This window comes from Bradysia coprophila (assembly GCF_014529535.1).
Source record: "Bradysia coprophila strain Holo2 chromosome X unlocalized genomic scaffold, BU_Bcop_v1 contig_173, whole genome shotgun sequence".
In the NCBI taxonomy this organism is placed as follows: Eukaryota; Metazoa; Arthropoda; class Insecta; order Diptera; family Sciaridae; genus Bradysia; species Bradysia coprophila.
The window spans coordinates 2914688-2929973 of NW_023503302.1; the positions used below are offsets into that span (position 1 = coordinate 2914688).

The following is a 15286-nucleotide window of genomic DNA, read 5'->3' on the forward strand; positions in this document are numbered from 1 at the left end:
TACTTCAAAAATTTATTTCATAATCTTAGCAAACATTTTGCTATATAAAGGCAACGTCTATCATCGCCTAGTACAAGCCTAGTATCATCGCCCACTACAAGGTTTAAGCTAAAGTAAATCTTGCTACCAATTTAAAAAGCAAGAAAATTGGTAAAATCAAACCGCGTTCTTTTTTTTGCAAATTTAAAATGTTTAGAAAATCTCATGTTTTCACATTTCACAACGCACATGCCACAGATTATGCTGCACAGCAATTCTCTTAGTTTAACCATTCAGCAACGAGTTCAGCAACGACAAATCATTCGTTACCCTGCAATTTATCTTTTGATCACAACTCGACCAAGTCTACCAATTCTAAAAAGCAATTTAATTAATCCAATCCGGTGGTGCGTCGTTTAAAATTTTCGTTATCTTTCGATCGTTTTATTCGTAGAAAGTTTTTTTTTTTTCATTCGATCTGCAACGATTTGATGGTGAATTTCATTAATAAAACAGCAATGTCAATAGCCTCATCCAACAGACAAGTGTTCTTATGACACTGTTGATAGGCCATTTTAAATTCAGAAAACATAAATTACATGAAGGCTAACACGAATCATGATTACTTTTTTCGTTACCAACATCCGGAATGCGATCAAAACAAAAGATTTATTTAATCGATGTAATATACGACCGAAGACCGCTTTTATGCTGTTCGAGATGATTAAAGTTTTCGGACAATTTCACTTGCAGCAGGAGACTTTTTTTAGCCCCGTACGAAGTACGAAGGGGCTTATAGGATTACGATGCCGTGTGTAATTGATGGAATTCGAAGCAGACGGTAAAGGCAAAGTGTTTGCCTATGTTCATAGATGACGAATCCGCAATAAAAATTTTGTCTGTCCGTCTGTCCGTCTGTCCGTCACGTCGATATCTTGAGTAAATCAAATCCGATTTAAAAAAAAATTATTTTTTTACCCTGAAAGGTAGTGGAAATAGTGAGGCTAAGTTCGAAGATGGGCGATTTTGGGTCGACCACTCCTGAGCTGGGGCCCCATAAGTGCTTTAACGTTTTCCAAAGATTTCTACGGCCATTTAAAGGCTACACTTGTAAGAGATAGATCAAATGAAAGGTATTTACAATACCTATCGACAAAAAAAAAGTTTATGGAAATTGAATGACCGACTCGTGAGTAAGACCCCTTGGTGTGAACTAGGTACAGGGCGGCAAGCCGTTTTTGATTGTAGGTTGGCCAAATTTAAACAGATTTTAATGAATTTTGTTTTATTAGATAGGTATTGACCGTACCAATCAGGAAAAAAAGTTTATGAAATTAGGTTCACCTGAGCGTGAGCTAGGTCTCTTGGAGTGAGATCTTGTCCGGCTACTCGGCCGTACAGTGAACATGGAGTATTTTGTCAATATCTCGAATAAATTTTGACCGAATTTCATGAACTTTTTTTTGTTTGAAAGGTACTAACGAATGTAAAGCAGACGTACTACTTTCTACCTCCTAACAAAATGGCCGTCGGCCGCCATCTTGGATTTTAGGAAAAATGATGTAACTTTGCTAAATTGGTACATAGTAAGTTCCTGCAAAGTGGAAAGTGATTGGTTATGTGTGTGGGGTGTTTTAAACATCCCATATATGTATAAATATATACAGCTATATTGAGCTATATACTAGCATATTCATCAGTAAATTGTTTATTAATAGTTAAATATAGGTTAATATAGCTGTATGCAGCTGTTTGAATAGGAATTTATTGCATTTGACTAAGCACGGTGCTGTCGGTACTGCCTCCGGCAATTTCTTTCTAATCGATAAAATTTTAGGTCAGTTTGAAAGAAAGATCGTACGGGGCTTCGTAATTGCGCTATGCGCGCTATGCAATAGGTTTACGGTCAGAGTAAGGCTCCGGCGAACTAGGGTCACGTACGTAATAGATGTACGGGTTCGTACGGGGCTCAGTCGCAGCAAACGCTCCGACTGTTCTGATGGCTCGTTTTCTCTTGTTTTCGGTATATAATACACAGACGATGAGTGTGTAACTATGTCGTTAATTTGATTAAAGTCGAATTAATTTTGCAACTTTATTTATCATTTCTGTGTGGTTACGGTAAAAAGACGACTGAGTAAATAAATTTTTGTTTCTTTCTTTTACAGGTCACAATGACCGGGGACTACATTTTATCAATAGCTTCAATAATGATTTCTCGTTTAAAAAACGATGATGTTACTTTAATTTTAAGTCAGGTAAGTTTGAAACGAAATTACCGAAGAAAAAACCAATCTCTTTCTCTCTCCCTCTCGCCTTTTCATTTCAATTTGTGTATGATTTTGTTCAAATAAAAGCAATATTTGAATTGTCACGTCAAGGTTAATATCATTAACCATTCTTTCGCCACCATACACCATCACATACAACCTTTCCATTCATCTCATTAAACCCATCCTCCTTTATTTGCTTTTAAACACAAAATTGTCGTTTCCGCGTGTTAAAGATATTTCAAAATTTATTTTTTTTTTTTCGTAAAAATACAGGAAAAATTCAAAGACAAACTGAATAATGACCTTAAGTAAGTGGTCTAAAAGATTTGTACGTTAATAAGTAAATGACAATGTTTGTCAATTGAATTAAAGTATTAACGCGCTGGTGATGTAGGACGGCTTAATGTTATTACAACAAATAATAAAATTAAAAAACCCAAAATTTACGAGTTGAAATAACCGAAAGGAACTTTTTTTCTGCAATTATGTAACAATATTGGCGGTATATGATTCAAGTGATAAAGATAATGAATGTTGTAATTTCACCGATGCTACACCTCTCACCAGTTTAGAGGTATTTTTCGTTCGATACCCAACCAAACGGTAATCAATACCATCATTTTTGGACAATTGAATTTAACAGTACATTGAGACATTATTCGGCTGATTCAGCTAATGCGACTCCAATTTCAAATAATTGAGCTTTCAATTAAAAGTCTATTTATAATCCTCACATCTAGTCTTCAATAACTGGATTAATTTTCATGCAAAACTGTTGCGCCTAGAACTTATAGTGCCACCTTTCCCAGGGTCATTGATTTGAGCGATGAGAGAGCGAACAGACATGTATTTGAATGAATCGATATTAGTTTTAATATAATTTTAGAATTTATAAAATCTCTTCTCAAACATAAAGAACCATAGCTAAATATTTGCGCAATTTTTTAGTCGCTCGTCGTTCTGTTGATTCAATTTTTTATGGAAATTGGACGAGTTACTAAGAATGTTTGCTTGTGCCGTTATTCTTCTCTTTTTTTCATTTTCAACATTGGATTATGACTATGAGGCCATTTTAATGGTATGTGATTTCTTCGTACACTCGAATTACAAGACCAAGACACATTTTTGATGAAAACATTCAGAATGAATAACGGTTACATTCCAGGAGTCTCATATGTCTGAGAGACTCTCGAAGATTCGTAATTTTTTAGGATTTTGCTTAATGTTTTTTTGGTTTTTCGTTCACCATACATTTTCGATAACTGTTAAAACCTCTAGTCGTTGCAAATATCTGTGACATGGTTGACGTGGAAGCGATTGCCACCGCTACAGTATTTGTAATAAAGCGACATTCGTTTGAGTGGTATCTCGAAGTCTTTGAGTTTGAAATATCTTTGACAATAATGTGATTCGCAGTTCCGTTCGATTTTGTCTATTGCAATTGCTCACAACATTGCTGATGATGAGAATTGTTGAAATTTTAATGTTTTCTACTTCCCAACAGATATTAACAGATTTAGTACAAGGAGAATTTATGCAGTTAGGAGCTAAAGAAACCGAAAACGAAAGATTTGCCCATTACCTCACAAAGACGTTCAGAAAAACAGCATCGCTAATCGCCAACAGTTTGAAATCGGTAAATATTTTGGTCAGCGAGAGAACCAATCAGCGAATCGCTGACGATGTTTAATTAGAATGTTTTTCTCTTTCGCTCGCTTTTCCACACATTTTCTTTGAAAATAAACCAAAACAAAAAATATTACGAAAACTCTAGGTTGCAATATTGGGTGGTGCTGATGAGTCGATGGCCAATTTAGCTTTTCAATATGGACGCAATGTTGGATTAGCCTTTCAACTAGTCGATGATTTATTAGATTTTGTATCATCTGCCGAAGCGATGGGCAAACCAACTGCAGCTGATTTAAAATTGGGATTGGCAACAGCGCCTGTACTTTTCGCATGTGAAAAGGTAAACTAAGATTTTAAATTCTCTTCTTTTTTTTGTTTGATGCTGTTCGTGGTGTGTTGTATTGGATTTTATTTTAGATGTGAGATATTACGTAAGATGATCTTTGTTTGATTTTTTGATCAAATATTTGCGCTCAAGAGTTCAATATCAAAAGTGATAATAAATTTGAGGTGTGCGTGTGTGTGATGTTTTTTTTCTCGTTAAATAGTCAAATAGTCAAAGTATGTTTGATTTGACAGAAAAAAAGTAGATTTCTCGACGGTTTAGACGGCATGTGCGTTCTGCTGCGGCTTTATTCTGTTTCCTTTTTTAATCTAGCAGGGCAATGTAATGCCAAAAGAACTTCAAGTAAAGTTCCCCCTCTAACTGGCCATCCATAACATCCACAGTATCTTCAATACATATGGATACATGCGGACGAGGGGGGATGAGATTCGAAATGCTGAAAATTATATTGACATCCTACATCGATGACCCCTTCAAATAATGTTTGTTTTGATAACTTTATTACAAGGAAACATACCATAAGCATACGCTAACCTACGTAACTAAGTCAACCTTCTGAACCGAAACGATGACAAATCATGTTCAATGATTTCCGTCTTATTCTTTTACTGCAACTCTATTCAAATTCCACCAATTTAATGAAATCATTTTCCGAATCTCTAAAAGATAATTACAGTGAGGCAATACACATACAATGATGTTTAGAATGTGAAAGTGGAACTAGTTATGCGAGTACGAGTATGTGCTTGGCTATCGATAGGCGTGGGAAATTAAAATTCGGATGTTTCTACATGTTACCATTGGAGATATTGTGCAAAAACGTTCATAACTTTTGATTCCGCGACGTGAAACATACAGGAAAGAAGACGCTCCTCTATAGTCCCGTTTGTTGTTTTTGTTTTTTTTTTCTTCATTGCTTAAACGTAATTAATGTCGTAATTGAGACGAACTCTCGTTTAACATTCGGTAGCAATGCAAAAACATCCAGATAATGTTGTTGTGTCTTGCGTTAAAAGTGAGCACCGAGTTAATGGCAAGTCCCATTGATTGGTGATTGATTTATTTATATCGAAGGACTATTTTTGGGAAAACGTTTTCCATATTTTTCCTAAATTTTCACAATTTTCCTCAAATTTTTCACTATTTTTCCGAAAAATTTTGGAAAATTGTGTTGAAAAAAAAACAGGAAACCTTTTCCCCGAAAATAGTTCCTGTTTTATCAATGGTACAAATGGTGAAACAAACAGTTAGAGAAGAGATAAGAGTCCGAGGAAATGATTCTAAAAATTCTATTCATATCGCCACCTACAACTATGGATGTAGTCCTAAAAAGTGTACGATTCGACCATTTAATTTCGAGAAACTCAAATACTTTTCCAATCGCAAATTTCACGAATGGATCCCGAACTAATTTCTCCAAATTCTTTCATTCCAGTTCCCCGAACTAAATCCAATGATAATGCGACGCTTCGAAGAACCAGGCGACGTTGAACGAGCCTTCGAACTTGTACATAAATCCCAAGGCCTAGAACAGACGCGCTTCCTAGCGCGAAAGCATTGCATCGAAGCCATTCGACTGGCCCAAGAATTGTCCGAATCGCCGTACCAAAAGGGTTTGATTGTGGTCAACGATTTCGTTCTCAATCGAATGAAGTAAAAAGAAGAAGAAGAAAGAATTAAGAAGAGAATGAAAACTAAATGGCTAAGCTATTACGTGTGTACCATAAACAGAAGGAGAAAATGCAACAACAAAAATAAACTCGTCGCCCATTGGAAGAGGCAATAAAATCCGTAGTTAAATTATTTCGATAAAAAAAATAAAAAATCAAAAAAAAATCAATGAAAATGATGAGCTGAGATGATGGGGGGGATTGTAGTTACAGTACTAATTATACTGCTAGTTAGAGTTATGTTATAGAATTCTTTTCTTTTGTTATAAATTTTTTTTTGTTTTCAATTTATATAAGGTAAAAGCAAAATAAAATGATCGACTCTGGTTTTTGACAATTGAAATTCAATTGCCAAAAACCAGACTCGATCATTTTATTTTGCTTTCATTTTAAAAAGCTAAAAGTGGGAAAAATGGCAAACATTTTTTTCCACAATTTTCTTGTTTTTCTTTTGTTTTATTTTTTCTTTGATTAGATATTTAGATGTGGAACACAATGTGCATATTCGGAAATGTGCATAATAGATAAATAATTATATAAATGTAAAAAAAAAACAATTAAAAATGGCGAGAGTGATTTGCCGATTTTTGTTATAAGTTAAAACATTTTCCGAAAGAAGAAACTAAGTTTTTTTTTTGTTTGTTTTAAATTAAACGGATTTTGTGGTGTGTTGCGTGCATTCTACCACCAAAAGAGTGTGCACACACAAAACAAAACCATTTTAAGGAAAATAAAAGGCGGGCCGTGTATAATAATAAAACTTAGATCAATACGCATACACACACGAAAAATAAAAGCTTTTCATCGATTAAATTAGACAATTTCGATGATAATGAAATTTTTAATATTTTTCTAACAAAACAACCACAGTGGTAAATTTGAATGGAAACATTAATTTTATCCGACAAAAAGCGCATAGTGTGTTACTGAGCGAAAGGTTTTCGACTTTAGTTAAGTTGTACTAAAAAAACATTATGAATCATCGTTGAATGAGTTTTGAGAGTGATTGGTGTTCGTTCGTTACTTTATTTTTGTTTGTTTTTAAATTCTTGAATATTAGCCATAAGTTTATCTACACACCACACTTGAAGAGTTAAATGCAGAAATTAAACATTGGTGACTTATCAGAGAAATGAAATTTCATTAATTTAATTCCGTTTCAGGCACAAGGGCTTATTTTAGAAAAAAATCTCTTTTTTTTCAGAATTTTTCGCAATTTTCATAATTTTTTAGAATTTTCTGAAGTATTCCCTAATAAGCTTACGAGGTTTTAAACTATCAAAAAACTTTCTTTGACATCGTCAACCTATCTGAAACGGAGTTCTATTAAAAAATTTCTTTTTTCTTATAATTCGCTAATGTGACATGTCCCGTTTTTCTATTCACTCGATCATCGTTAACTTCAATTGACGTTAAGAGTCGCGGATTTTTTCCTTTTCTCTTCATTTCGATAGGTTAATTTCATCTCAGAGTTTTTATGGTAATCATTGAAAGAATATCCTTTTAGAGACAAATTGACAAATAATATCCCATCACTGCCAAAAATAATTCATCGAAATATTGAAAAATTCCATTTTTTCTTAGGAATTGATACTCTCTTGTCTTGCCAGACATATCTTCTGATTTTTACTGTGAGAAAAGATGTGACACTTTGTCAAGGAATTTCTCTTTCAATCTCAGATCCCCACGGTGATGATTCATTATTTGATGACATTTTCCGGTAATATTCATTGCCGCAGGGTGTCTCGAGGAAAAGAATTTACGAAATTGTTTGGACATTATGACTTTGAGCTGGTGGGATTATAGTCCTCGAGTTTTGGCATTGAGCTCCAACTCATCAAAATAAAAATGTCAAAACAAGGACGTAGATGCCCGAGACTATTGACTATTCAGAAGGTGCAGACCCGCTACGTAAAATGGCTATATAACTCCGTCGTCACACACAAACACAAAAAAAAATCATTTCATCTTCCATCAGAAATGTTATGTTTCTGCGCAGGTGTTTATCTACCCATTCGAGTCGACTCAGTCTGCTCAACGAAATGAATCTAAAAGACGACACGGTGTTGTACTTTGGAGCCTATCGCTACTTGTCTTAATTAGTCCGATCTGGGTGTCCATACTCAACATAATTCGATTGAATTTACATCTGTAACAATTCCATTTCCCTTTCTTTATTTTATTTCGTGTGCGTATGTGAATACAGCGTGAGTGCAAATCGGTTCCATTCAATGGTCAACAAAAATGTACCGATTTCGATGCAGATTTGTATCGGTGAGTCATTGACGAATGAAAGAGATTAGAGATCAGCATCAACTTACATGTCGAATGTTCCATGTCGAGTTTAAGTTATTTTAAGTGAAATGCACCTTTTGAGTTTTCACTCATTTTGTGTGCATATCAAAATGATGTTGATTGATTTAGAAGGTAGACAAAATTTTACTTAAAATAACTTAGATCCATCAGTTTTATGGTCATGATTAGAATTTGTAAAATTGAAAAAGAATTTGATGCAAATATTCTCCAAATATTGTCAATTGACACAGTGGATATAATTGTGCGTCTGGCATTGAGTGAGTGTAGTATATACCAATTTAATTGTAAAATTATTGTAAATAAAATTCAAAATTATTAGAAAAATGAATTATAAAAATCTATCGTTAAACAATTTTCATTTTTTTAAGGAATGGTGTGTGTAACACCAATTGTGTGTAATGTACGTATACATTAACATTATATAGATAGTTGCGCTCAAATTTAATTTTATTTACTAATTACCGTTCTTTATATTGAAAAAAAAAATCTTATGTTTTGTCTATCTAAAATTGCTATCTACTCTTTTCTGTTTGTTATGTTTTTTGGGTGCAGTCATTCCCGATCGATCGAAAAGTATAATGTTTAAAAATTTAACACACTTTTTTCAAATTAATTTTAATTTTCCTTTTTTTTCTTTCAATTTTGTTGCAAATATTTTATACCCAAAAACCAATCAACCAAGTTTGTAAATAATGAAATTAAAAAGCTGAGTATTTTTCAAATTAAAATTAATTTAAAAATAGAAACAAAATTAAGAGTTCGAAAAGAACCAGCAAATTTTGTTCAGAAAAAAAAAACATTTTGTATTTCTTGCATAATAAAATCTACTTGTCATGGATGCAATCGATTGTGTTTTTATTTACGTTTAGCGAAGATGTTAGCGACCACCAAACAACGGACAACGATCTTGCATACAACAAAAACAAAGCGCAAAAGAAGCAGTGAGACACTGGACAATATTTCGTACGTTTCGTATACACTTCTAACTCCTTAAAACCAGGGTCCATTATTGGAAATTTGATTACGTAACATTAGCTTTTAGCAGTAATTGTGAATTTTATTCTATTGACTGTGAAATCAAGGGTCTTACATCAGAAATAACGTCTTGAAGTTCACAATGATCAGTTTTATGAAGTGTTGGCCAAAAACGAAAAAAACTTGGAGTAATTTTCATAAATTTGATTCCAATCGATGAGGAATAAAATGATAGACAATATTGGTCTAATTTCTCTATCAGTCATTCCTAATAGAGTTTTCAACTGGTTTTTAGCCCCGTAAACGTCCGTCTAGTACACGATAACTTGTGTAAAACTCAACCGATTTCAAAAATAGTTTTTTTCCCTGATAGGTAATGGCAAGACCCCATATGAAAATGGGCATATTTGGGTCGACCACTTCTGAGCTAGGGCCAAATAAGTGTTTTAGGGTTTTTCGACGATATCAACGGCATTTTAAACACTTGTAAGTGATACGTCAAATGAAAGGTATTGACCAATCGACAAAAAAAAAATTATAGAAATCGAATGACTGACTCGTGAGTTAGACCCCTTGGTATGAACCAGGCACAGGGCGCCAAGCAGTTATTGCTTGTAGGTGGGCCAAATTTGAACATATTTCGTCTGTTTTCGCTTTATTGGATAGGTATAAACCGTACCAATCAGGGAAAAAGTGTTCATGGAATTATGTTCACCGGAGCGTGAGCTAGATCTCTTGGAGTGAGCTCTTATCTAGCTACTCGGCTGTACAGTGAACGTGGAGTATTTTGTTGATATCTCGAGTAAATTTTGACCGAATTTCATGATTTTTTCATGATTCGGGGCCGAAAATGAGGGCAATTTTTCGAATTTTCTCGGGTTTCCGGCCCTCTGCATGAAAACTTACATGTGCATCTGTTTGGGACGGTTGATTTAAGGCACTTTCGCTTGTAAGCCTCACTTCGTTCGGCCTACAATCCGTGAAAATGCCTAAAATCAATCGTCCAAAACAGGTACACAAATAACCATTGTATGTTTGTCCACTTCCTGTGTTAATATCTAATAAGCTATGTCGCGATTCTGTTTGCAACCCTTTAAAATAAAAGAATGTTTCAATGTCTTTTGATAACTTCAACAGTCAATGGGGTTCGAGGTTTGTCGTGGGTTATATAAAATGCAGCAAAGGCAAGTCGCTCATTTCTAATATGATTGTAAAGTGAAAAATTGAACAAAACAAATCATCGAAATCATCAAGTACAAAATTTATGGGAAATTGTAAATCAATGAGGCAAAGGAAAGGCGATCATGGTGCGGTTAAATGAATTTTAACTGAGCATTTCGATGCACTTTTTATATTTTTTGATAATATTAGTCAGCTCGGAGCACTGAACAAGGTTCCACATTTTTTTTTCATCCGTACCGTCGTTGACATTGGTGCATAGCCAATCCTGTCTACAGAGAGATTGGTGTAAAACTGGTTGTGGTTTCAATCGATAGTGCCTGAAATTCTAATAACAATTGTACAAAAATTTGTTACCCTAAGTGCAAGTGAAGCCGGCAGAGACACGCTAAAGTTGAAAGAACGTGATTTTCAAACAGTCATAGAAGCGTGGATACTTGAGGAATGAAGCTAATAAACAGTTATTTTTGAAGACCAACTTCTACGTAAAGGCCGACAGTAGCTCAAAGTTTTTCTCTCATATTTGGTAAAATTTGCAGGTTTCAAAGGCACCTGAAACAAACTTATTAAATTTTTTTGTAATTAATATGATTAATTCTGAAATGATGGAAGTGTCAGCGTCCATCGACCCCACACATGCAATGACTCATGTCAACAATGCCAATATGTTGGATGAATAAGTGAAATGTGTCCTTCTCCAGCGAAATTTTGTGCATGAAATTGAAATATAACGACGAAATGCGACGACATATAGGCTGGTACCATATGAGGATCGATGGAGGCAGCTGAAATTACAAAGTTTGGATGCACGTTGTACGGCAGCAGACGCGGTGCTCGGCTTTTGACATCTACAAGGGTAACATCGTCATCGTCGACGATTTGATATCTCCAAAATTTATTCAGACAATCGTTGGTGCATCCGATCTGAGAGAATCTGCGGTAACATTGCTGGTTGAAGCTAGGTTATCAACAAGTGTGTATTTACTAATCAACAGTTAGTTCGTCTAATTAGGCTCATTAATCAAAGCAAATCTGATGTGACCAAGTGTGAAAGTAGACTATCTTTTAAGAATGAAATGATTGAAAAGTTGGGAATTATGATAACTGTGATAATTGTATTGTTTTAAGTACTTTTGTATGAACGTTTATGTAATGATGATTATTCAGCCAGTTTTTGGCGGTAGATCAATTCAAAAATATCTGCAATATTTGATGGTCTACGATTAGTTGTTGACTCATTTCGTCTTATATGTGTGACAATCGTTGATTGAAAAAGATGCAAAAACGAAAATGTAACATGGGCAATTTCACTACAGTGAACTCAATTAGACTGCAGTGATATAATTGAATGATTCCGTCGTGTCATTTACTTGCAAAGCATATAAATCCGATTTAATATGAATACATACGAAGCCACGAAGCAATGTCAAATGGACAAGCAAAACCGTAATGTAAGCCCAATGGATTCGAATAGGCTCCTATATCGAACACGAACAGATTTGGACTGGACCAAACGTCTACTGACATTTGTGCTTATGACATTATTGTCTTGTAATGTTAAGACATATGTGCTTAAGACATTTTGGTCTTGCAATGTTACTACAGGAATTTTCTGTAAATTTTTCTTTGGAACATTATATTGGCCGAGTACAATAAAACGAAAGTATCGAACCAAAAATTGAATTGATCGACTGAAATTATTAAATACCATCCATTTATTCAATTTCACCGAAAATAAAATCAAATTTACCGACAGAAGTAGATCGACAAAAAATTGAAAATTACCGACCAATAAAACGAAAGATCGACTAAAATGGTAAAACTACCGGCCAAAAATCTTTTCGATCGACCGTTTAATGTGTTTGATCGACCGGTTAATAAAATTCTCAGTCGGTAGTTTCGTATTTTCCGTCGATGGTATGTTTCCGGTACTTTCGATTTACGTTTCGGTAACTTTGAATTTATTGTCGTTAACCTAATTTAATAGTCGATCACTTGTCCGTCGGTAATTTATTATTTCTGTCGATCTGTTCCGGTCGGTAATTTCTTTTTTTGGTCAGTTTTTTAATTAAATGGTCAGTCGTTGTTTTTAATAGTCGTTACTTGCAGATTGTGCGTCGTTAATTTTTATTATTTCTTCGGTAATTTTGGTCGGTATTCTTCGTATACGTTTACGGTATAAATAAATTATAAGATGCTGTACTGATTTTTGAGTCGGTATTATCTATTTAATTTTCGGTATTTTAATTTTACTATTTTGTAAGTTCTTCACGCTTTCAACCCGAAAAAAATTATTTGAAATTAAAAGCGCGTGAAAGAATGAAGAAGGCACTAAAATTGAACTTAGCTCGATTGATCAAAGACAAAGTGATCGAGAATTCCATCCTGTCCGATGTCAATGTACTCCAGCTATCTCAGAATCCCGATATTTTCAACAGAGCATCGAAGATGTTCATTCAAAAGTACCAGAAACACGAAGAATTCGTGAAGTATTTCAACGATGTTTGGTTGATAGATAATCGTAATTGGTACGAGGGCTGTACACCAATACCATCTCCAAGCACAAATAATTCTTTGGAATCCTGGAATTCCCTAATCAAGAAAGAGAAGACTTACCGAAATCGTTTTCCACTCAACCAATTTCTCGACCTATTTTTTGAATGGCATTTACAATGGTCACAGGAGTACTCAAGTGGAGCGAAAAAAGTCATCGAAATTCCGACAATTGACTTGGACTTATATACCAAGTCATACAATTGGGCTCGCTTGAACAAACCATTAAAAAGTTCAATCGATGCTAACGGATTCAGGAGCTACAAAATCTCAGCGGGAGATGATACGAAACATGTTGATTTCAAGTTGGTTGACAGTTGGACCACTTTTGATCAATTCAAGAACCGAGCATTTATTGGTTGGACAATTATTTGGGAAGACAATTGGCGAAATTCCATCTGCAATTGTCCTGCATACATGAAAAAGTATATATGTAAGCATGTGGTAGGGATTGCAATTTGGAAAAATCTGATTGAAGTGCCAATTGAAGCCAAAACCGTTCCAATTGGCAAAAAACGAAAACGTGGGAGACCATCAAAAGCACGGAAAGCTTTGCTAGTTCAGTAAACTTTGTGTTATTTTTAGAAGTTGCATTTTTTTTTACTTTTGCTTTTCTCATTTTTCATTTTGTAACTTCATTGAATTTTTTTTTTTTTTCGTGAATGAAATAATGAAATAATTTTGTTTTTCGTAATTTTAATTCAGGCTGTTAGGTACGTCACCGATAAAATATTTTTTTTTTGTAATTTTCATTCACGCTGCATTCCCGTTGTCTATAAAATATGAACATTTCAATTAAATTAAGATTTTTTTTTATTTATTTCACGATTTGGCGATATAATTATTCCATCGATAAGCCTATTTCTGGGTTAAACCATACCGTCTTCATTTCTGGTACAAATTGCTCTCGGGTTGGAATAACAGGGGTCCCACAGAATCGGTTAAGGACATAAGGACATTCCTTTCGTAAAAAATAAGGACAAAATTCTGTAAAAAAAAAAAATCATATCAAAGCGAGCGACATAATGTTGGACCCCTGGAATAAATATAGTCGAAAGTAACTATTTGCGATCGGTTGTAAATAACATTCAGGTTTTTTTTTCATTACGACCGACAGAAATAGATTAGGTACCGCCAAGTAATTTCAAATCACCTACTGTAATTGACCCATCAAAAAAATTATGTATCGACAAAAAACGATCGACCAAAATATTAAAGTATCGACAAAAAAAGCAAATTACCGGACAAAATAATAAATAACGACCAAAAATTCAAATTTACCGTACCCATCCTTTCACTACCATCTTCGTCGGTAATTCATATTTCTGAGTCGATCAGCGGCATTCGTATGGTAAATTCTAGTCGGGAATATTTATTAAATGGAAGGTACCAACGGTGTCGATCCAATCTTAATTTAAGGTCGATTATTTTGAATTTTTAGTCGATCACCTTTCGGTCGGTAAATTGTAATTTTCAGTCGGTACAATTTTATTTTTGGTCGATCAAAATGAATTTTCTGTCGATCGGTTTATTACCACCCTTTTTCTTTATCTCAAAAGGATAGGCAAATTTGACCCAATGCTGTTTTCCTCAAAGAAATTTCTGACGAGCTCATTTCACCCTGTAAATCATATTGATTGATAAATTGTTGTATTGCTTGTCGCTTGTAATCCAAATTGGTTGTTGGTTGTTTCGCTTGGAAACGACAAATGAAACTCCAAGAATTGATGGTTTTGCCGTGTATTTATTATACCGAACAGATACACGGTTTTCAATTACTTAGAGCTATTATATAACCATATTTTCGTAAAACTCACTTTTACTACTTTATACACCATAAACTGTAAAACTTTTCCTTTTGGCTCACATGAACCTTCCACGTCGCTTTTGCGATCGAGATTTTTGTTTATGTTTTTGTTTACTTTTCCGTCTTATACAGGTTACACCTGTCACCCAAACATCTGCTTTAAATTCACCACTTCCATATGTTTTCGAGAAGGGTTGACACTTCGGCTTCTTCCACTATTTTTAATCAAGTTATAGAAGACCGGAGATACATGAACATGGCATCTTTTCTAAAATTAACAGCTGAGTTGCCTTCTTACTGATCTAGCAAATACCACTGATGAATTGTTGATTATGTAGAGGTCACTGAAGAACGTATTATGGTTCCGTTGAATCCTATGAAACGGTGAATTCGACTGATAGTTGGTGACCATCGTTGGAAGATAAAATGCATCTGTCTGTCTCGTGGTCCTGGCTGGATGCCGAAAGGAGAGACACTGAGAAAGCACAGAATCCACCCGATTATGAACTATCTTTTGAAGTTTCAGATGTTCATGATACGGAGGCCTCGGGTGTGATAT

General features: G+C 34.5%; 1 protein-coding gene across 1 annotated transcript in view; it reads left to right on the forward strand.

Moving 5' to 3' along the window:
- The window catches only part of LOC119068173 (decaprenyl-diphosphate synthase subunit 1), a 34387-nt gene extending 28324 nt beyond the window's left edge, over positions 1-6063 (forward strand). Inside the window, exons 5-8 of the mRNA XM_037171661.1 lie at positions 2148-2237; positions 3757-3888; positions 4027-4221; positions 5663-6063. Of these exons, the coding sequence (XP_037027556.1) occupies positions 2148-2237; positions 3757-3888; positions 4027-4221; positions 5663-5884 (639 nt within the window). The 3' untranslated portion in view covers positions 5885-6063. The remainder of the gene's footprint in view (positions 1-2147; positions 2238-3756; positions 3889-4026; positions 4222-5662) is intronic.
- The last annotated feature ends 9223 nt before the right edge of the window (positions 6064-15286 follow it).